This window comes from Rhinolophus ferrumequinum, chromosome 4, assembly GCF_004115265.2.
Source record: "Rhinolophus ferrumequinum isolate MPI-CBG mRhiFer1 chromosome 4, mRhiFer1_v1.p, whole genome shotgun sequence".
NCBI lineage: Eukaryota > Metazoa > Chordata > Mammalia > Chiroptera > Rhinolophidae > Rhinolophus > Rhinolophus ferrumequinum.
In genome coordinates this window covers 58,155,836-58,179,743 of record NC_046287.1, presented here as the reverse complement: position 1 = coordinate 58,179,743, position 23,908 = coordinate 58,155,836, and the positions used below count along the sequence as shown (strand labels likewise).

Sequence of the window (23,908 nt, the reverse complement as noted above, 5' to 3'; positions counted from 1 at the left end):
TGTATACAATATATCTTTAATATATAAGTAACTGCACCACGTTATATCACCACGACACCAGCTGAATGCACAGTATTATGTACAGTAGTTAAGTTAGCTCTAGAGGATGAGCCTACCACCTAGGTGGACAGCGTGGTTCAGAGCCACCTGCACGGGCTTGGAGAAGCTGGTGGGAAGACAGTCCATGCACGAGCAGGACGAGTGCATGTGAGTGAAACGTGGCCCAGGCCTCCCACACATCCCCACACCAGACTACCCCTTGTTGACTGGTGGGAAGACGGCACGTCACACATAGGGAAGGATCCCATACATGAGGAGAGCCATGACAGCAGCACTGAACAGCCCAGCCACGGGGACAGTCACAAACCAGGCCACGAAGATGTTCCGGAAAAGGCGCCAGTCCACGGCCTTCCGGGAGCGGATCCAGCCCACAGCCACCACGGAGCCCACCTGCAGGAGCACAGACATTTTAAAGTACAAAGAGGCTGCACATTTACAGGTGAGACACAAAATCCACATCCAATCAATGTAAACTGGCTAATCTCAAATATACTATATTATAAAATCACCGGTTCTTTCCCCTAAACTTACTAAAAGTTTTTAAAATAGTTTAAATTTTAGGTATAATTGTTGTAGGATTATTCTATTCAGTATACAGATCTGATGCACTTTTCCACCTATATTCTACTCTATTTGAGTGGAACTTTAGCCAATTAATTGTCTGTTCTCTCTGCACCTTATAAATTCTGAATGACCGTTTTAAATATTCCCCAGGTAGGATATTACTTACTACAGTATGTGAAACTGCTTTCATTACATAATGAAATGGCAATAATGTATCCTTTTCTTAGAATATCAGCATCATAAAATGTTGGAGCTGGAGAAGACCTTTGAGAATCTGAGACCACGTGGCTGATTTTACAGAGGGCAGAGCAGAGCCCTGGAGCTCAGGGATGCCGAGGAGAGCAGAGACAGTAAATCATGGCAGGCTGAGGACTAGAACTCAGGTCTCTTGACTACAAACTGGTTTTCTCCATCATCTCAAACTGCCTTGTACTTTAGCTAAATAAAAAAATAAAATGGAGCATAAGTGTTACTGGATCTAAATTGTCAATCATGCATCACAAATGACAGATACTTGAAAATCTGAATATTAACACTAATTCAAATATTTTTCTAAACACTTGCAGTTCATTTTATGGTCTGTTGAAAGTTTACAAAGGAAAGACACTTTAAGTAACCTAGACATCATAAGGAAGTACAGTGCCCATACATCTCCTGCCTCATGCAGCCCCTGGGGAAGCTCAGGGAGTTCCTCAGGGTGCTGGGGCTCCTTCTGGCCCTTGAAGCACTCCGTAAAATTGGCATTGTCTCTTCTGACCCTCAAATACTTTAGAATCAGCAGCAGCCAGTGAGGTTCAAATAGCAACCAGGGTGTAACCACAGGAAAAATAAAATCCAACACTTGCAATTGCTTATGGAAGCAAACGGAACACCAAGAACAGCACATTTAAAGGCGGTGAATCTGACATTTTGTCAACCCATGCCATCAAGTTCCCAAACACTGGCTTCTGAGATTAAATTCTTCCTGTTATTCATTGTTCCCAGAACATGCCCCCTTCAGTTGTGCGGGATTATTTTACGGAGAGAATGCTCAAATTTCAATTTTATCTACGCGCTCTTCCCTTCTTCGAACACTGTCTAAAAAGCATAAAGGTAATATAATATAATAGCAAGTTTATGTAACAGGGATGGACAATCACCCAGAACCCAACGACTGTCATATTTATATATTCCTGTCTAGTATTTTTACAAATATACACCTTTGTTTGTAAATAGGGTACACTATTATTTCCTTTGTTAAAAAAACATAAGCATCTTTCCATTGTGCTAGCTCACCGCCTTTCTGATCATCATGTAAAACAGTCCATCTTTAGGTGGATGGATGTACCTTATTTAACCATTTCCAATTTGCTTCCAATTCTTCCCTATTAGAAACGCTTTCATGATTAACATATTCATTCATATAGCTTCTATTTAGGATTTAAAAATAATATTCTCTGAAGTGGATTATAAATTAGAGATGGCACTTAAAAAAAACACCTTGAAATAATCTGGAACTGACAGAAAACTTGCAAGAACTCCCATACACCCTTGACCCAAATTCACCGATATTTAACATTTTGCCACAGTCTATGAAGAAACATTTTTATGTGATTAAAATATCCTGCTCCTCAGCAACTCTCTTCCCCTCCTGTCTCTTAAAGATTTAGCAATCCAATCTTGACTGCAATAGTTGCAAAATGGCCATTTACCAGCTCCTTCCCAGGCCTCAGGTGGAACGTTACGTTTTGCTTTTTCAGGTAAGAAGAATTGTTTTTCCCAACTTTTGCCCACCTTCTCATGGGGGTGGTTCTAAGCAAGAAACCTGACAAGTAGACGTGAGAGGAAGCAAAGAGCTGGAAAAATCAAATACAGGGTCTAATTCCTGAAAATCTGATGGGATTATGATTGTAGGTGAACATTAACGCGATTTGAATTGTCCATATTCGTGGCTTTGCTCACATAGGCCTCCTTCACGCCATCCCCATCTCTCGTATTTCACCCCACATTTGCCACTTGGGACTGTTGTGCAGAAGAAACAGTGGGGTAAGAGAATTGCGTTATGGGGTGATGGCAACTGTGAACTCTCCTTAGCACTCATATTATCTGGACTTTGATGAGCGTTACTCGCTCTCTTTGTCCACGGCAAGTTCTTGAGAGAGAGGATTCTTGAACCTTGTCCTTGAGCTACTGCAGCTCTGGGCTTTGTCCAGAAGTCCATGATCAGTGATACTGGACAAACTGCCTGGAATCCAAGTTGAGCTCTGTCTCAAGTCTGTTTGACACACGACATCTTCTGGGGTCCCATGTTAAGGGACTGGTTTTAAGTGCCAGCAAGCTATCCTGACACTAATCAACAGCTCTAAGGAAATAAAGCCTATCATTGATATAATCTGTAGAGATTTTCGGGCAATGATAACATATACATATATTCACTAAGGTCCTGTACAAACCGCATGTAAACCCCTTAGTAACACCTCCTTCTTACAGTACAAATCTAAGGATTGGGGAAATGACATTTAAAGATAAAAATGTAAGAGTGGAGTTTTATAGGCATTTTATACTTTTCATCTATTTCTACAAGTTGGATTATAGAGTTTAGTGCTATTAGCAAAATTAGTGTTCTCAGTTATAACACTTCACACATTGATGTTAGATTGCTAATGTAGTTTAACAATAACAACCCAGAAAAAACAAACTCGTGTTGTTTTTTCCAGAGATCTCTTTCAACTGGTGTGAAAGAGTTCTAGGCTTGCTCACATGGAGTGTTAATCATTAAAAAGACAGGGTGACATTTATTTCAAAGCAGCCCCAAAGACTAGTTACCACCACAGAAAAGTTCAAATCCTACGTCTCTGGGAAGAAATATATTTACTAACACGCGTTTCCTCTAGGCAGTAAGTTCAAGTAGAGGTGGAGAGAGGGGGGAGATTCCGTATAGTATTGTACTGTTTGAAATGTTTCAGAGAACATGTGCTTCTTTGTCATTTTTAAGTAAATGAAATTCGAAAAATAACAGTAAATGAACGGTAGGGGTGGTCGGAGTGCACTGCACGTTTGCTGCCTTCCTTCTTTGTACTTGAGAGATGCGTGGCCAGAGTTTTGGGGCCGTGTTGGCATTTGGTTTGGCCACTTGCTAGTTGTGTGATCTTGGCCAAGTTACCCAACCTTTCTATGCTTGTTTCCTCACTGATAAAACGGGGATGACATTAGCACCCACCTCAAAAAGTTCTCGGGAGGATTCAACAAGTTGATATTCACAGTGCACTTAAAACAGTGCCCAGCAGAGGTCACTTGCCCCACACATCTTAGCTGTGGTCAGTTACCATGACCATGGTTACTATGACCACAACTAGGAGGCACAGAGCATGAGGTGATGGTCTGAATTCTGGTGCTATCACATGATAAATGTATGATCTGGGGACAGTGACCTAAATCTGGAAGCCTCAGTTTTCTCATCTGTAAATTGGGAAGACCAGTACAAATATTATAGGGTCACTGTGGGAATTAAATGATGTATGGTGTATGCATAAAGCCCTAAACGCAGTGCCTGGCACTCTGTATACACTCAGTAAGTGGAAGTAAATTTTCACAATGAAATTTTTATAATGGAAATTGGTGGAAATTGAAGTTTTTCTATATTCTGTAGCAAAAAAGAAAGAAGAAAAACAACCTCTTTCCAGTGATGTTGATTCCCCATGCTGTAGAGCTCCAGCTTTGTCAGCTGGCCCACTTGAAAATACTCCCCTAAATGCTGCCTGGCCTTAATATTGAAAGCACTAAACCATTCACACTTAGTGATGTCTGTTTATAAAGACATTGGTTGGAGTTTTAACATTGTCGCTGCGGTACCCCTGGCCTGGGACACTACCTCACACACAGCAGGGACAAATGAGTTTTTCTTGAATTATAGGAAAAAATAAATTTAGGAAAAATCTGGAGGTGACTTTTGCTTTGTTGAAGTTAGTGAATATGTTTGTCTATTTAAGGTGTTCTGGAATGCTCTCCTGATACCAGGCAGACCTGGGTTCTAGTTCTGGCTCCACCCTGAGTAACCTCAGGTAACTCCTGGAAACTCAGGGGGCCTGTCTCCTCTTCATTAATCTTTAAGGTTCCTTACAGCTCCAACATTCCACCACTCCAACAGGAATTCCCTCTTGCATAGCCCTGAGTCTCAGGGCACTTAACAGTGAGCAATATGAGGCGTTTCCCCCTCACTTGGAATTTACTGTAAGGCAATACAGGCACTTTGACCATCATATAAGGAAAAAGAACTGAAACAACTGTGTCTTACAATTCCATTGAGATGATTTCTGCTTATCTCTAGTTCCACTGTCAACTCCCAGTCCCCTGCAATGGGTTGGAACTGAGTGGCAAGCCCCCATTTGAGCCTACGAATATGGTTAGCGCACACATGACTTCAATGCAAAATCCACTGTGGAAACAATGAGAGAGAAACAGGACAAATGGAAAGTATGAGCACACATCAAAGGAGGGAAAGCTCTTGCCAGGCATGCATTGAAAAAGCAGTCTGTGTGACAGAAGGTGTCACACTGCTGAGCTGGAAAGGTGGAGAGGGTCAGCCTGAGAAAAGCAAACGCCCACATCCAGCAATGTTCGAGCAGACCCAGCAAACCCTGAAATGACTTTTTTCACAAACAACCATGGACAAAGCACTACCAGCTTTGCTCAGATTCCCTTGGTGACTCTAGGCTGGTCCTAGCAGCCTGATGAAAGGACGGCGCTGGCAGGGGCCTACCTTGCAGTGTGTGGTGCTGACAGGAAGTCCCACGTTGGAGGCGATCACCACTGTGAATGCTGAGGCCAGTTCAATAGTGAAGCCGCTGTGGAGGGAGCAGAAGGGACACATCACAGGCGCTCTTTGTGTCAGTCTCACTGACACCCCAGGGGTGCCAAAGTCTCACTAGAACATTCTTTGAATTGACTGTTGACTGCTGACTGGGCCAGATGACATTAACAGAATAAGAAACTGCTGTATAATGGCAACAATTCACACTAACGCTTTGCGTTATACTGTTTACAACCCTAAATAGCCTTGTTTTTCTGATAGCTTTCAAAAACCACACACTGTAGAAACTGGGTCAGAAATGCCTGCTGTGTAAAAAATGGTAACTAAGTCATTTCTAAAGTGGCGTAGGAAAAACCATACTCTCATTTTAAAATGTATGCTTATTACAAAACAGTTAATTCTTTTCTCAGATTCTAATTTTTCTTCAAATCGATCTTGTAAAAGAATTATTACAATTAATTTCAAGAGGGGAAAGATTTCTTACAATAGGTAGTTCCAAGTTCTCTTGTAAGTTTGTTATTTAACCCCTAATCCAGCTGAAAGCTACACAATGTAAGGACCACAGAGAAAACCATGTGGGAGAGTCTCCAAACCCCATCTTGGATGGCACAGACACCCTCCCGGCTGCACAAAGTAAACTCAGAAGGGTGGCAGGTGACAGCTGCTTCCTTCCAGCAGGTGGAGCTTATGTGGCAGAGAATTTTCGGGAAAGGCAGGCCCTGGGCCAGGGGTATAGTTTGCACCTCCCTCCCCACTTGCTCTCCGGAGCTCACACTGGGAAAGCCCACAAGTGGGAGTGGAGGGGACTGCAGGGTGGGTGCCTTTTTCTGTTCCCTCTTGCTCTGCTTCAGCTTCTCCTTCCTTCTCTCCCCACCTCTCTCATTTTCTCTCCCTCATCTGCCACTTTGGATGGGGGCTGAGGAGCGTGAGGGAGGGGACGATAGGTGGCCAGCAGAGGTGGCATGTGCATGCCCTCTGCCCCCTTCTCACTGTGACCTCCAGCTGCAGAGTGACCGTGCTCAGGACGTGGGGGCATGAGAGCAGCATGGGAGGACTTTTGGACATATCACAGGCCCTGAGGACCAGCCCTGCCATCCAGCCTGCACCTCCGGCTTACCTGGATGGTGTGATAGGCGTGAGGTCTTTCCCCATGGTCTGGATCACTCTTCTCCCCCAAACCCAGAGCCCTGTACAAATTCCAACTCCTCCATAAAACAGCAGCCAGACGGGAGTAGCTGCTTCTTGCAGGACTGCACCTTGTTCGTATATCAGCCACAAAGCTACCAGGGGACCAATGGCATTACTGGGCAAAGAAAAAAAGTAGATGAATTGTACAAACATTGTATATACAAACGGCGCCGTATACAATGCAGTAATTTCTCAGTCTTGAGAATAGCTGATCTTCCTGTATTTGTGGCTTGCTTATATAACCTATTGGTGATACAAATGGTTTATTAATTTTTTTGGTGTGGTAAAAAAATAACAGAAAATGTACCATCTGAGCCAGTATTATTAAATATGTTCGCATTGTTGTGAAACAGATCTCCAGAACTTTTTCATCCTGCAAATCTGAAACGCTAGCCATTAAACAATAATTCCCTTTGCCCTCTGCCCCCAGGCCCTGGTAACTACTATTTGACTTTTTGTTTCTATGAATCTGACTACTTACTTTAGGTACCTCATTTAAGTGGAATTATACAGCTTTTGTCTTTTGACATTGGCTTATTACATGTAGCATAATGTCCTCAAGATTCATCCGTGTTGTAACCTGTGTCAGAATTTCCTTCCTTTTTAAGGCTGAATAATCCATCGTATGTATATACTACATTTTCTTTACCCATTCAGCATCCACTGATGGACATTTGAGTTGCTTCCACCTTTTGGCTATTGAGAATAATGCTGCTATGAACATGGGTGTGCAAATATTTCTTCGAGGCCCTGCTGTCAATTCTTTTGGGTAAATAACCAGAAGTAGGATTGCTGGATCATAAGGTAGTTCTAATTTTAAATTTTTGAGGAATCTCCAGGCGATTTTCCACAGTGGCTGTGCCATTTTACATTCTACTAACAGTGTACAGGAGTTCCAATTTCTCCACATCCTCACCAACACTTATTTTCTGTTCTTTTTAATAGAAGCCATCTTAACGGGCATGTGATTTATTAATTTTTTAGAAGTACTGAAAAAAAAATCACTGAAAAAAAAAATCACAAGAAGTGGACACAAAAAACAATTTCTTTTTTCTCTTCTTCTTTCCATTACTAGTATTAGCCATGTCAGGCCCCACACTGTGGGATCACAAACAGTGCTAATCATTAGTTCTCACACCCACCGTGCAAATTAGGTATTGTCACTCCCACTTTACTGACAAGCAAACTAACACCAAAGTCATGTCACTAGCAGGAGGCAGGATTGGGACATGAGCTCAGGACTCATTCAGGTGCTCATGTTCTTCCCCCTAAACCTGTCATCGTCACTCAGGCCCTTGGCAGCCACACCCTGACATTTTCAGGGGGTGCCATAACAGCTTTTTGTTTTTTTCAAATTTTAAATCAAGACTTTGTTCCTTTAGAACAATTTGAGGTTGACGGAAAAACTGAGGGGAAGGTGCAGAGATTTCCCGTAAAATCCCTGCCCCAAGTCGTGCACAACTTCCCTGTTTATCAATATCCCCAAGAGGGGAGGAACTGATATCTTTTTTTTTTTTTTTTAATTTTGGTTGGGGAACAGTGTGTTTCTCCAGGGCCCATCAGCTCCAAGTCATTGTCCTTCAGTCTAGTTGTGGAAGGCGCAGCTCAGCTCCAAGTCCAGTCGCTGTTTTCAATCTTAGTTGCAGGGGGCGCAGCCCACCGTCCCATGTGGGAATTGAACCAGCAACCTTGTTGTTGAGAGCTCGCGCTCTAACCAACTGAGCCATCCGGCCGCCCCTCCGGCAGCTCAGCAGCAGCTCGTTTGTTGTCTTCAATCTAGTTGTGGAGGGCGCAGCTCACTGGCCCATGTAGGAATCGAACCAGCAGCCCTGTTGTTCAGAGCTCGCGCTCTAACCAGCTGAGCCATCCGGCCGCCCAAGCATAGATATCTTGACAACATTGAGTCTTCCTATCCTTGAACACGGAAAATCTCTCCATTTATTTAGTTCTTTGATTTCATTCATCAGTTTTATAGTTTTCCACATACAGATCTTTACATATTTTGTTAGACTTATATCTAAGTATTTCATTTTTAGGAGTGTTAATGTAAATAGTATTGTGTTTTAAATGTCAACTTCCGCCTGTTCATTGCTGGTATGTAGGAAAGCAATTGACTTCTGTATATCAACCACCTTATATCCTGCAACTTTGCTATAAGTGTTTACTAGTTCCAGGAGTTTTTTATTGATACCTTCAGATTTTCTACATAGATGATCATGTCATCTGAGGACAAAGATAGTTTTATTTCTTCCTTCCCAATCAGTATACCTTTTATTTCCTTTTCTTGTCCTGCTGCATTAGCTAGAACGTCAGGACAGCGTTGAAAAGGACTGGTGAGAGGGGACAACGTTGTCTTGCTCCTGATCTTAGTGAGGAAGCTTTGAGTTTCTCAAATGAAACTCAATGAGGTTAGCTGCAGGCTTTTTGTAGAAGTTCCCCCTATTCCTAGTTTATTGAGGTTTTTTTTTTAAATCATAAATAGGTGGTAGATTTCGTTAAATGCTTTTTCTGCATCTATTGATATGATCATGTGATGTTTTTTATTTTAGCCTACTGGTGTGATGGATTATATTAATTGATTTCTGAATGTTGAACCAGCCTTGCATACCTGTGATAAAGCTCACTTGGTCATGGTGTGTAATTTTTTTTATACATTGTTGGATTCCATTTGCTAAAATTTTGTTAAGGATTTTTACATCTATGTTCATGAGAGAGATTGGCCTGTAGGTTTACTTTCTTGTAATGTCTTTGTCTGATTTTGGTAATAGGATAATTAATGCTGGCCTTATGGAATTAGTTAGGAAGTATTCCCTCTGCTTCTAACCTCTAAAAGAGACTGCAGAGTATTGGTATAATGTCTTCCTTAAATGTTGGTACAATTTACCAGTGAACCCATCTGGGCCTGGTGCTTTCTGCTTTGGAAGGTTATTAAGTATTGATTGAATTCCTTTAACAGATATAGATCTATTCAGATAGTATATTTATTCTTGTGTGAGTTTTGGTAGATTGTATCATTCAAGGAATTGGTCCAATTTCATCTAGGTTATCAAATTTGTGGGCATAGAGTTGTTCATAGTAATCCTTTATCTTTTTAATGGCCATAGGATTACAGTGATGTCTCTTTTTTCATTTCTTATATTAGTAGTTTGTGTCCTCTCTCTTTTTCTTACTTAGCCTGGCTAGAAGCTTATCAACTTTATTGATCTTTCAAAGAACAATCTTTTGTTTTCATTGATTTTCTCTATTGATTTCCTGATTTCAATTTTATTGATTTCTGCTCTTATTCTTATTTATTTTCTTCTGTTATTTTGTTTATTATTCTTTTTCTAGTTTCCTAGGATTACTATTTAGATTATTGATTTTTTTTTTTTTAATTGGGGAAGGGGAACAGGACTTTATTGGGGAACAGTGTGGACTTCCAGGCCTTTTTTTTTTTTTTTTCCCCAAGTCAAGTTGTTGTCCTTTCAGTCTTAGTTGTGGAGGGTGCCGTTCAGCTTCAAGTTGTTGTCTTTTTCAGTCTTAGTTGTGGAGGGCTCAGCTCAGCTCCAAGTCCAGTTGCCGTTTCTAGTTGCAGGGGGCGCAGCCCACCATCTTGTGGGAGTCGAACCAGCAACCTTGTGGTTGAGAGCCCACGCTCCAACCAACTGAGCCATCTGGGTACTCAGTGGCAGTTCAGCTCAAGGTTCCATGTTCAATCTTTAGTTGCAGGGGGCGCTGCCCACCATCCCTTGCGGGATTCGAGGAATCGAACCGGCAACCTTGTGGTTGAGAGCCCACTGGCCCATGTGGGAATCGAACCGGCAGCCTTCGGAGTTAGGAGCATGGAGCTCTAACCGTCTGAGCCACCAGGCCGGCCCCTAGATTATTGATTTTTTTTTTTTGTTCTTTTCTCATATCTGTATTCAATGCTATGTTTCCCTCTATGTACTGTTGCTGCATCCCCAAATACTGATGCGTGTTTTCATTTTCATCTGGTTTAAAATATTTTAAAATTTCTCTTGATATTTCATCTTTGATTCATGTGTTATTTATAAGTGTGTTGTATAATCTCCAGGTATTTTGGGATTTCCAGATCATCTTTCTGTTATTTAGTTTAATTTCACTGTGGTCTGAGAGCAGTCATTGTACTAGTTCTAGTCTTTTAAATGTGCTCAGTTATGTTTTACAGTCCAGAGTGTAGCCTATTTTGCTGAATGTTCCATACGAGCTTGAGAAGAATATGAATTCTCCTGTTGTTGCAGAAAGCTATAGAAGTAAATCATATCCAGTTGACTGATGGTGTTGCCAAGTTCAACTACGTCCTTACTGATTTTCTGTCTGCTGGATCGTCCATGTCCGCTCTGTAGGAAATTAACATAGCTACTCCTGCTTTCTTTTGATTAGTGTTAGCATGGTATTAGGTTGGTACAAAAGTAACTGTGGTTTAAAAGGTTAAAAATAATTGCAAAAACTGCAATTACTTTTGCACCTACCTATTTTTCTCCTTGTGTTTATTTTTAACCTGTACGTATCTTCATATTTAAAGTGGGTTTCTTATAGACAACATATAGTTGGGTCTTGTTTTTTGATCCGTTCTGACAATCTCTGTCCATTACTTGTGTATTTAAACCACTGACATTCAAAGTGATTACTGATATAGTTGGATTAATATCTATCATATTTGTTACTCTTCTATTTGTTGCCCTTGTTCTTTGTTTCTATTTTATCTTCCACTTTCTTTTTTTTTTTTTTTTACTTTATTGTTTAACTGAGCATTTTATATGATTCCATTTTCTCTCCTTTTTCAGCATATCAATTACACTACTTTTTAAAAACTGTTTCTACCACTGGGTCCCCTTGGAGTCTTCAACTCTCAGACTTGTCTCCACTGAGCCTCTAAGAATTCATTATTACAGTCCAGATTTCCTACCGGGCACTGGATCCCACAGCAGTTTCCTCTTGTGAGCCTCTGTGACACCCTGTCTCTCCAATCTTGGGAGCAGTGGTTTGCCCTGTGTCCTCCTCCTCTCTCTTCTTGATCCAAGAAGAGTTGTTGATTTTTCAGTCGGTTCAGTTTTTCCCTTGTTTTTAGGAAACAAGGGAAACAACTTCCAACCTCCTTACATGCAGAATCACACACAGGCTTTTAACGGTTTCTGTAGCTCATCTCCACCTCACAGCTCAGTCTACACTCTGTGTAGACACAGTGTGGGTTCAGATTCGCAAAGAACTGCCTCACAGGTCTGCTTTTCTCTCGCTGTGTTATTTTGGGCATAAAATGTCACATATCTGAGCTTCCGGTTTCATATCTTTGACAGATACTACTTATGACCTCAAAGGGCTGTTTTGAGAAGGGTTAGAAAAAGTTACCAATGATTCAGCACTGAGGCCTGATACAAACTTAACAACCTTTATTGAATGAACAGATGCCCCTCTTCACTGTCACATTATTATTTCTAGAACCTTGCCTTTATCAGACCATATCCCTACTCAAAAGCCTCAAGACTGCAAGCAATTGCTCTAAACTCTGGTTACCTTGTACAGTTACAGCTTATTCTTCCTTTGGCCTTGAAATACTGTTTTAGGGTGGTTTGTTGCTTTTCCATCTATATGTATTTCTTATCTCCCTGGCTGGAATTTAAATTCCTAAAATACCCAAATAATAACATTTTGCAAGTACCAGGCCTTCAATAAAGAATCCTTGACAAGGAGGAAGAGGAAGTGGGTTGGGTCTGGGGGAAGGAGGGCAGTCAAAATCTTAAGACAGGACAGAACATTGTTCCCTAAACAAAATAACATGGCAGCACCTATGCAACACTGTGCAGGACCAAAGATGTTCAGGCCTCTGGTCTGGTGGAAAGACTTCTTTTAAAAAGAACAGGAATGCAGTTGCACATGGGTAGACACTGTATGGAAACTCACAGCTGTAAAATGGACAGTCATATACCTGGGCAATATAAAAGGCAACAATAGCAAATTTTCCTGATTTGGACAGAAACATTAGCCCTGCATGATCATTATAATAATAGTAACAGTGAAAATGTATAGATACTGATTATGAGAGGAGCACTGCCCTAACACCTTATATAAAGCATTTCACTTAATCCTCATGGAATCCCCACGAGGTTGGTACTAGTTTTACCCCCATTTTACAGATTGGGACACTGAGGCTTTAGGAAAATCAAGCGACATCACTTACTAGCTATGCAGCTAGTAAGACGAGACTAGAGACTCTCTACATATTTTCTACATATTCCAGGCCTGCATGATCTGTTGACCTTATAATCTACAGTTTCCCTCCGTGGCCTCCTTGCTCTACATAGAATACACCAGGCATAGTCCTGCCTCAGGCCTTTGCACCTGCTGTTCCCTCTTCTGGGAATGCTCCTCCCACAGATGCCACATGGCTGGCTCTGTTCACCCCTTGAGATCTCACTCAGCAAGCCCTTAGTTGAGCAGCCTAACCAACACGGCGGTCCTCCGGATGCTCCCATCACCCTTTCCACTGTACTTTTCCCTTTGACATTTATCACTGTCTAGCCCATTATTTGTTTACTGTATGCGCCCCACCCTCACCTTCCTGGCAGGGATTTTTGTCCGTGTTGTTCGCTACTGTATCCCAGCTCCCAGAACGGCAGGCCATCAATACATACTTGTTAAATGAATCAATGTACTTACCTTACGTCATTGCCACCGTGAGCAAAGGATCCAAAACAGGCAGTAAGGACTTGCAGGAAATGGAACAGGAGGTGGACCTCGGAAGTGTCCTTCTCCTCCTTTTCTTCTTCTGCAGGGTCCTCTCGAGGCTGGGCAGGATCTGTCAGCTCAGATGCCAGCTTCATTTCCACACCTCCCTCCTCTGCCTCTATCTCAGCTTCTGCTACCGCATTGCAGTAGCTCGAGTAGCTGTCATAGCGAAGTCTCTTTTTAGAATAGGACACGGTGTCACCCACCAGCTTTTCACTATCCTCGGGTGCAGATGATGAGTCAGCAGTTTTAAAAGTCGAGTGGACTGGCATTCCACAAATGGCCGCGGTATAGCAAGTGTAACTGTTGTTTCTTCGCAGGAACCGGTAGTTGTTTTCCTGTGCAGGCTTCTCCTCAGGGCCCCTGTCTGTGTGAATTTTGTGCAGCAAGTCTTTGTAGAGCCCCGAGTCTTTGTGTACAGTGTGATAGACGTGCCCGTCACTCCTCGTGTGGCCATCAAAGCCAAAGGTGCCGTTGGAGATGGGCGACTTCGTCGTCATGGAGAGTGCCCTTCCTGAAAAGGGTTTAAAAAAAAATCTTATTTTCTAGCCTTTCAAATACAAATCGTGTCTGGATTCATCTCCACGGGTTCATGATGATAATCTCTAGAAGGTTGGATTAAGGGTGATTTAAATTTTTTTCCACAGGCCTTATTTTCTAAATTAACTATAAAGGACATGTAGTATGGCTAAAACAAAAAAGGAAACTTGGACATATACTACAAAAGGGTAAAACTGGTAACATGGTGTTTTTAAAATGCTGTTATTTAATTTCTCCTAAAAAGTGTCTTCCAGAGATTACTACAGCATTCTTTCCTGTTTCTAGTAAACAGTAAAGGGAGAATCCTTATAAAGCACTTATTTTAGAAAAACTTCATACACAAGGGGCAAAACCCAGCTCACGATGAGACAGATATTCTAGGTGCTCCTTAAAAGGCCAATCAGGACTGTCAAAGGCAGTATCTGTCAGATTAGTGGGGCAAAAGTATTTTGCTTTCTTTGGGCCAAATCTGAGACCGCACCTATGAAAAGCAGATGCCAGAGCCCCACCTTGCAAGGAGGCGGGAAGCTGCCCTGACAGGCCTGGCAGAGGCTGGTGCTGGCCCATCACTGTCCACAACATTATGGGACAAAAGGACACTCCCAGGACGGTCTTGATGTTTTCTGAGGTTTCTGTGATTCTATAGTGGGATGACCACCTTGGTTCCAATTCTATTTTTCTCTTTGCATCTTCCACCATGAAGGCATCCGTGTTAAGCTGGATAAGCCAGCCTTTGGCAGTGAGGTAACTTAACTCCACAACATGGACGGCATGCACATGCAGCTAAGTGAGCTGCACACAGGCACGGTGTGTGCCCTTGGTGCTGCCGATAGGACTATAAATAGCTCTTGGAAGAAAAGCACAGGACCAGAGTAAACCTGCTCTGCTGACTGAATGGTCTCCAGAGGCCTCTTTAGCCTCTGGGTTTTCTTTCTCAAAACATAAAACTGGGGGATACTTTTGTGCATTAAAACCTAACTGCTCCCAGGCGGGCCCAGCTCGTTACCCCCGAGGAACTGCTCTCTGCCGCCATGCATGCCCCAGCCCTCGAGTGGGTCTTACCATAGGAGGCCCGGGGGTGGTTTCCCGCTGATGTGCCTTCTGACGTTCCAGACGTCTCCCCAGCTGTGCACGTGAGAGGGAGGGTGCTGTCGTCACTAGCCTTGGCACCGGGCAGCTCTTTAAATACTGGGGACTCTATTTCCTGAATTTTATTGAGGCTTTCATCAGAGACTCGTGATAAAGCACCTTCTTTTTGTAATTTGCCTAAAGAAAGCAGAGTCATAACTGAAAAATTTGGAAGAGAATTCTTGTTATTGACACATGAATATACAAAATGAATATTTATCTTTACGTTTTGGTACTTACTTTGGAGATGAAACAAAAAAGTTATAGCTAGACAGAAAAAAATGAAGTGGAGAGTTCAATTGATTATCTGGGAAACCCAAGCCAGAAAATTCAGCTATTGAGGAAAAGATGGGGGCATGGGGCCTGAGTCATCTCATCCAAAACCAACAAAGAAGAAAGGGCTAGACCTGACCCCCAGGGTCCCTTCCAGGGCTAACACTGTAATTCTACAAGCATCTAGATTGGCTTTCTATTTTCTTAAACTAACCTCAGAATCCAACCACTGAAATGTTTCTCCCTTTTGTCTTCATAGATATTGTTACTGTCTATTTGGTTTTCTTCTGTTCAATAAATTATGGGTCTCAGATTTCTTCAGGTCACCAAATTTTAGGAAACAAGTAAATCATTTTCCTCAAAAGGAACAGAGGAGATCCTACTTACTTTTAAAAATCCTTTATTTTCAAAAGAAACAAGGTACTTTTTAAAAAGCTGTTTTAAAGCTCAACAGCATTCTTTTTAATCAAATCTGATTTGTGATGCTGCTGATTTAACGATCTTGCTGCTTGCAAATTTTCCTAAGCAAATTTCTAAGCTCTCACCTACAGAAGTGAAATGGAAATGCTCTTCTATATATATTTTAAAAGCACCTTGTCTAAATCTACAAAGTATCCTGCTGGGATTTTTTTTTTTTAATTGTATGAAATCTATAGATCAATTTGAGAAGAACTGACATCTTTACTGAGTCTTCCAATTCATGAGCATGGGATGTCTTATTTGTTTTGGTCTTCTTTGAAATACGGGTTTTCAAATTCGGATATATCCATATTGAAATGATTGTAAGATACATTCTGTGGCCAAAAGTAAATACTTCTTTTCTTTTGAGAGCCCTGTAAAAACATGTGGACTCAAGGCCTGGAATTCAATTATTTTGCTACTGACAGGAAAATGGCTCTGGCAACTTTCTAAGCCATATTCTTCTTTGTTTTTTAAAACTTGTTTTCATTGAGGTATAATTTACATACAATAAAATTTGTACATTTGAAATATATAGGTGGATGACTTGGGACAACAAATGACTCCACCCTATGACCAGTCCCCCAGTTAAGACAGGGTACATTTCCACGTCCCGAAAAGTTCCCGCATGTCCCTTTGCAGTCAGTCTCCTGTAAACGACCCCCACTGGCCTCAGCAACCAATGATTTCTATCGCTATAAATTAATTTTCACTGGAATCATATAGTATGTACTCTTTTGTATCCGGCTTATTTTGCTCAACATAAGGTCTGTGAAATTTGTTATGTTGCTGCACCTACCAATAGTTCACTGTCTGTATTGCTAAGTACTGATCTACTGTATGAAAACCACAATGTGGTTATCTATTCACCTGGTAATGAGCATTTGGGTTGTTTCCAGTTTTTCGCTATTATGACTTAACAATGTGTGCACAAGTCTTTTCATGAACAAATATTTTCATTGCTCTTGAAACCGAGAAGAGCATAGCAGTGGAATTACTGGGTCATGGTAAATGTATGCTTAACTTTATAGGACACTGCTAAACTAATTTTCAAAATGATTGTACCATTTTATGTTTTACCATAAATACATGTATGAGAATTCCAGTTATTGCACTTATTTACCAACACTTGATAAATGCTAGTCTTTTTACTTTTAGCTGTTCTTGGTTCTTGCAGGTGTGAAGTAATATTTTATTGTGGTGTTAATCTGCATTTCCCTGAAGACTAATGTTTTTTATCAGGTTGGTAGAACTTAACTGCATAATTAACTTCCAGTTATCCATGGCAACTGGGACCTTACTGCTCCCCTGGGTCACAAGTTATCAATAAAAAGTTTGAGCCAGAAAGCAGTCGGGAACCAACACACAAGGCCTGGGCCTGTATCTCAGTGTAGGTTCTAGAGTTATCCATGCTTCCATTCTCTCTGTGAGGTAAGGATAATTATGGAGTACATCTGAAGTCTTGGGGATTGGGAGCATTTTTGTAAATTAGAAGAATGAAAAAGCCCTTACCTGCTATTTTCCTCCGCATCCAGGGACATACAAAGAGCCACACAAAAAAGGCAAAAAGCAGTGCTACACCAAACGAGATGAGTGCTATCGCCCAAATGGGAAGGACCAGGCCAAGTACTGAGAAATAAAAAGAACAGCAGTGGTGTCAGTGGGTACTTTCTGAAAGGTCAAGCCTCATGTCAACATACTTTCCATTCCCCAAACCTAAAACGAATCACCTGGATTTTGTATTTAATGAGATTCTCAAACACAAAACTGTGCTATACTTTTTGGGATAGAAAGCTGTGAATTTAAGACACACTACACGTTTTGAATCTGTAGTTAAATGGGTTAGTAATCTAATTATTAAAATTTTACAAATTTGGCACAAGCAGCATAATCAGTTGGCAATAAAACCATTTGCATATTATTTCAATATCTAAATTCCCAAGTGGACAAACGTGGCTAAGGAAGGAGTCCATCTTGTGTCCTAACAGCCAGCCCGCTCCCAGGGGCTGGAAGAAAAGAAACTGAGGTCTGGAACGCTGCACAGAGCCGCTGACTGCTGCCTCTTCTGGTTTCTCAGTAGTCAGCAGCCTTGCTTTAAATGGACATGACACTCTGACCACATACACTTAACTTTTTAAAAATCAGTTTAGAAATAAAAGTTTTTAAAAAGAATATTGACCTTCAAACTCAATTCTTTGCAATGTCAAATCAGGGAATTACAACATAGAAAAAAACCTTTCATTAAAAATCCAGTGATACACATTAAGCTGCAATTACATTAGCCAAAAAAAGGGGAGGAGTGCACACAGTTTAGGAATATCGTATTTTCCTAGCACTGTAATGTCTCCAGAACTTATCACTCTGAATTTTGTACATCTTCTGTCACCGGTGGCAACAGGCACACTTCACACACATTCACAGAGGTACAACTTCAATACGCACACTCGCACAGGAACACAAGATATGCATACAAGGGTTCCCACAATAGCATTACTTGTAATAGTAAGAATTTATAAGACAACTAATATACATGCATCATTATGGAAATGTGAAATAATTATAGTCCACAGTCATAAAAATGAGGTAGATCTATATGTAACGGTAAGGAAAGAGGCCCAAGATCTATTAGGTTGGTGCAAAAGTAATTGTGGTTTTTGTAATTTTTTTTTTTTAACCTTTTAAACCACAATTACTTTGGTACCAACCTAGTAATAGTTAAGTAAGAAAGGCTGGAGGTTGGATGATGGCATGAGCAGCATGATCCAATTTATGGTTTAAAAAGGTAACAACCTCAACCTCACATTTACGCTCCTACCATATGTGTGAATATATAAAGTTCTGGAAAGATACAGTGATTACTCCTGTGGAGAGATGGGAAACCAGAGGGGGCTTTCACTTCTTACTACATATACTTTGGTACTGTTAGCTTTTAAAATATATAATAAACATGTCACTTTTGTAAGTTGTTCAAAGTATTAGAGGAGTGAACTATTTAAAACTCTGCCCTTTGATTGAATAACTCTTTAATCATGCAGGCTTGTTATACTGTTAACCATTTTATGCAAACCAACTCAGAGTTACTCAATGAAAGTATTATTAAACATTTTGGTAATTGCAAAAGGTAGACTAGGTAGTTAATACTATAAATGGGGAGTTAGAATTAGCATATATAAAACCAGAATCACCTAACTTAATTATAGCTAAGGGCTCACCCGTGGGAGTACAGACACTTAGGGGCTAGCCGGTTCCACTTCCAAACTCCTGGGTACATCAGAAAGCTGGGGACTCCTGAGGGGCTGCGCCGAGTTAGCTGACAGCCAGCTCCAGCCCCAGCTCTGCTCCAGACTCTGCCCTAGAATCCGAAGCTTGGAGCCCCTTATAAAACAGCAGGGACTGACCTCACCAGGCCCCCTGAAAACTTAATAACTTTGGGCCATGGCTTCCTGGCTTCTGCTGTATCTTAACGTCAGTGTCTTAATACATGTGATAAAGAATCACTCCAAAGCTGTATCTTGCCAAACTGAGTGGTAACTGTTAATTACCAACATCAAACTGACCAACTAACATCAACACCAGTCACTCTTACAGCTTAAAAATATTTGGTTTTTGAAGAGGTTTCCTGTTTCCTTTGTGGCTCCTGGTTTAGTTGATGGTAAAATTGCTAACTGTGCTACTTTTGGCTTCATTGTGTTAACCTGATCTAAGAGAGGCAAACCCTGGATGCAGTGGGGAAAGAGAAACCATCTGGGAGATATATAAATGAGTGAACCCTTTTGCTCTCAGGCCCTCTTTTTTCCATTCATGTGGAACAGAACCCACAACAAAAGCAGAGAAGGGCTGCTTTCTGGGCTCCTCCCAAGCCCATCTCCATGCTCTCTCCGGGGGTCAAGTGGGGTTCTAGAGGGGTCAGAACCAACATCGGAAAGGGAGAAACTGAGTTTGGTTACAAAACGTTTGACCCTTTGTTTAGATAGTAAGACACAACATCCCCTGCTCCTTGAAACTACTATGAGGACCACCTCTGCCATTGGTCTGGCCTGGGACATGGCCGGAGAGCTGTGAAGTCACCCTCCCAGTCACAAGGAAAGAGCAGGGGCTACACACATTCCTGAGGACAGAAGGCGGGTGGGGAGGAGACAGAGTAAACACTAAGGAGGAAAAGAGTGAAGGAATGCAGGAAAATAGAGGCAAAGTCGTTGACAGTGAGTAAAACAGGAGGGAGAACAGGATGGGGCGGAATTTGGATTCGTACCAAATTATCCCAGCAAGTTAGTAATGTAACAGAGCATCCAAAGAACACGGGGATTTACTTTTAAAGCCTGCATATGAGAAATGCAAACTGACAGTTATGTTATAAAGAACTCTAAATTGTGCTCAATATATATAACCAAGTTTCATGGATTAAAAAAATAATTAAATACAAAAATTCAGCATAGAAAAGTACTTGAATCAATGTACATCCAAAGGAAAACGAGTTTTCTTCTGAAAAATTTGAGGTTGATATATATATAACCACCTTCTTGACAAAAATACTTTGTATTGACATGTCCTCCCGTGAGGATCTCAAAATGTTTTGCAAGAATTACACCTGAAAGGGTCGTAAAGCACGGCACGCAGTTCTCTCTTGGACAGGCAAAGGAGGACACAACTTGAACTGCTCCAGTTCCCTCAGCCAAAAGTGGCTGCCAGGAACCAACACTGGGCACACTCAACCCCAGTCCTCCGCTCCAGCCACTCAACGGACTTCCATCTCCAGCTCATTCTGTTTTCTGACCAGCAGAGAGATGATGACTAGTGATTTAGCTCTAACCTCAAGCATTTTTACAATTCTATTCCAAATCCCCCATAGATCAGAAGATTCAAGTGACTCAGGGAAGAAGCAAATAGAACTTTCTAGAAACACAGTCTTCCAGAGTCATCATTTTGTTACACCCCTTGTTTTTCATCTACAACAATCATTATTAGACTCTATAAAAGAAATAAAACTTCTATACAAGCAGTAAGTCTTCAGTTCATATGGACTCCCTTAAATCCCTACTCATCAGCCTCTGCCTGCAACCTTCCTTCTTCTCTCTCTCTCTTTTTGGTGTAAGTTTATATATTTTTTTATATAAATAACATAAAAATATAAGCAGTACAAAACTGTTATGATGTACAAATAAATTCCTCATCACCCTCCCCTCTTGAACCCATGTCCCAGAGAAACGCTGTTAACTATTTGGTATATATCTGTCCAGGCATTTTCTAAATACAAACCAACACACAGTATAGAGTGTTTGCCATAATTTCTTTTTTCTTCCTCCTTCTTCTTCTCCTTCTCCTTCTCTTTTTTTAACTTAACAGATGTAGAATCTTACTGGATGTACTGCTCTTTGCTTTTGTTTCTCAAATAACAGTATATTGTGGACATCTTTCCACATGCATTTACCTCATTTGCAGAATCACTTTTTACTAATCCTCCCTTATCTGATAAACTGAGTTATCAGTTTTTATTTTGTTTGTTTTAGATTAACATGCTCAAAGCATTGGAGGGAGCATAAAAGACCTAAGAGGAATCCTAGAGCAACTTCTTCAAGAAAATGGAGCATACTTTTGAAATAAAAAAATGCAATTTCCTAATTTGTCCTATAATTGGGATTTCTTCGCATATGGTACCAACTTTCTCAAACCAGTATCCATTTATAATAATTCAGAAAAGGAAGTGAATTTAAGTTACTCTGTTTTGAATGCAGCCCTTGGTGATAACTGGAGACTCTTCTCACCCAGGGCTTCCTGACTCAGGGCCAGGAGTTGCTGCAGTCATAATGCCTGGCTTCTCTGCAGCTCAGAATTTTAAAATGGTGACATGGAATTCATGGGCACCAAGCTCCTTCTGACAAAGCCAACAGGGCCCGAGGAGTTCGAATTTTCGAACTGATGTTCGAATTGATGTTCGAATTTTCTTGGGACTGGATCAGAAGAGCTGCAACTGGAGGAAAAAGAGGAGGAGATAAAGGAGAAGGAAGAGGAGGGGGAGGAGAAAAGTTAGGAGGAAGCGGGGCTGGAGGAGCTGGAGCAAGTGGGGAGGAGGGAGGAGAAGGAGAGGCAGTGTCAGCTGGGTCTCAGGTGCAGACTATACTGAAGCAGCCAGAAACCAGGCCTGGTTAAGGTTGAGAACTCATTTGCTGGTAAAGAAGAGTGAGCAAAGTTTGCTAATGAGAACTTTTGAAGAGCACCCCTTACATAAGAACCGTGATAAGGTAACAGTGTTTGTGGTGAAGGTTATGGTAAAGAAGTGCCTGGAGCAGTGGCTCTGCAACTGGGCCATGTATCAGGATCACCAGAGGGCTGCCTGCCAGGCTGCAGGATTTCTGACTCAGTGGGTCTTGGCTTGAGCCTGAGAACATGCATTTTGATCTGTTACCATGAGAAGTTAATGCTGCTGAGAAGCTAATGCTGAGACCACATGTTGACTTAGAAGTTATATAGTTATGTATAGTTAGGCTCAATTAGGTGGTCTGCTTTGACTGCTCAAAGAGGCATGTGATGAATTTCAGCTTTCATTCTTTAAACACTGAACAAAAACCAGGCCCCATACAACTGAAGACCTTGTCATTAAAAATAAACTTCAGGCTTATATCCATCCCAAGTGAGCACTTTATTTCCTAAAGTTATTTTTGCTTCTTGCAAATTATTTTTTGAAGGACAAAAAAAATGCAAAGACAATTTTTTAAAGTGCTACCTCCGTCTTTGAAGTGTAAGAACGACTTTTATTTGAGAAAAGTCATGTTAAACGCAAAGTAAAACAAATCAAACTAAGCCTAAGATATAAACAACTTCAAAATAATTCAGAGTGGAGGAACAGAGGAAATCAAAACAAAACACTGTAACTCAACATCCAGTGTATCCCCACGAAATTCATCTCCATGCATAAAAATGCTATTTATCAAAATCTCTTAAAGTTGAAACTGGGTAAGATTAATACCGTCACTCTTTTTTTTTTCTCCAGAGAATTTTATTTCCTTTTATCTCTGAGGCCCCTACGTGTTGAATGGAAATGTTCTAAGAAAGAAAGGGACATAAAGAAGAATGAACCCCAGACTGGCAGAAAGGCAGACACATCCTGAAAGGTGCAGATTGACCAAGTTATTGTGGAAGTGACACTTCTCGGCTCAGCCTTATCACCAAATGTGACAGCATGGCTATTTATGATCTATGTGGTCTGGCAGATAGGGCCTACATGAGGAAATAGCACGTAATTAAAATCTAGTTTGAAGGGCAAAAGTTAACCTTCAATGTTTAAATAAAAATAAGATTTGGACTCACCTAGGAGAGATTCTAGAAACATTCATCATGAATGTTTATTAGCAAAGTCCTTTTCTGACTTAGTGGAGGAACAAAATGGAGGAACAAAATGGTGGGTCCTTCAGAATCATGACCTTCTTCTTCTTCCTCTCCTTCTACGCAAGCCCCCCAGAAAATTTTAAGTAAGAAATTTTCCACACCAGTATGTGTGGAAAAAATACACAGATAGGATGACTCAGGATATGTTAGCAACTTAAGACCAAAAAGACGAGGCTACTTATGATTGATGGTAATAAAATACCCCCTAACATGTGTTAGTAGTTATTATGTGTCAGGCACTGTGCTAAGCTCCCTGCCGGTATTACCTCACAGAGATCCCACTACTGTCCTTACTTTATGATGATGAACAGAGAGGTACAGGGAGGTGAGGAAATGTGATATTTTTGACAGTACAGTCACCCAACCAAAGTACTTAACATTAACTCTAGCTCTGGGAATACTGTTTGTGCTTTCAATTGAGCAATGATCTTCAAGATTCTTGCACAGATTTTTCAATGTTCCTAACCAAAGAGGTATCCACCCTCTTCATACTACCTGTATATTAAATATATACAAAAAACATACAGCCAGGTTTCCAAATATATTGGAAGCCATTTTTAAAGAGAGTGACAAGAAAGGAAAGAATGTATTAAGGTTGATGCATTTTGACTGTCATTAACAGTGACATTGGATAGCAAGTACTATACACTAGGTGGCTTGGGACTAGATTGTCTGCTTCAAACTTTGGTTCTGCACTATACTAGTTATATGGCCTTGGGAACTCAGTATTGCCATGCCTCAGTTTCTCACTTATCAGCAAAGCCATATTACCAATTTCCTAGAGAAATCTGGATGACT

General features: G+C 41.0%; 1 protein-coding gene across 4 annotated transcripts in view; it reads right to left on the bottom strand.

The window, feature by feature from the left end:
* SLC20A2 (solute carrier family 20 member 2) overlaps window positions 1-23,908 on the bottom strand; it is a 90,429-nt gene continuing 66,521 nt past the window's right edge. For all 4 annotated transcript variants that reach the window (XM_033104648.1, XM_033104647.1, XM_033104649.1 and 1 more), the window contains 6 exons: window positions 17,240-17,356; window positions 14,930-15,133; window positions 13,259-13,841; window positions 6,531-6,716; window positions 5,363-5,447; window positions 1-450 (listed from right to left, as the gene is read on the bottom strand). In XM_033104648.1, coding sequence (XP_032960539.1) covers window positions 286-450; window positions 5,363-5,447; window positions 6,531-6,716; window positions 13,259-13,841; window positions 14,930-15,133; window positions 17,240-17,356 — 1,340 coding nt within the window. In that variant the 3' untranslated portion in view covers window positions 1-285. The remainder of the gene's footprint in view (window positions 451-5,362; window positions 5,448-6,530; window positions 6,717-13,258; window positions 13,842-14,929; window positions 15,134-17,239; window positions 17,357-23,908) is intronic.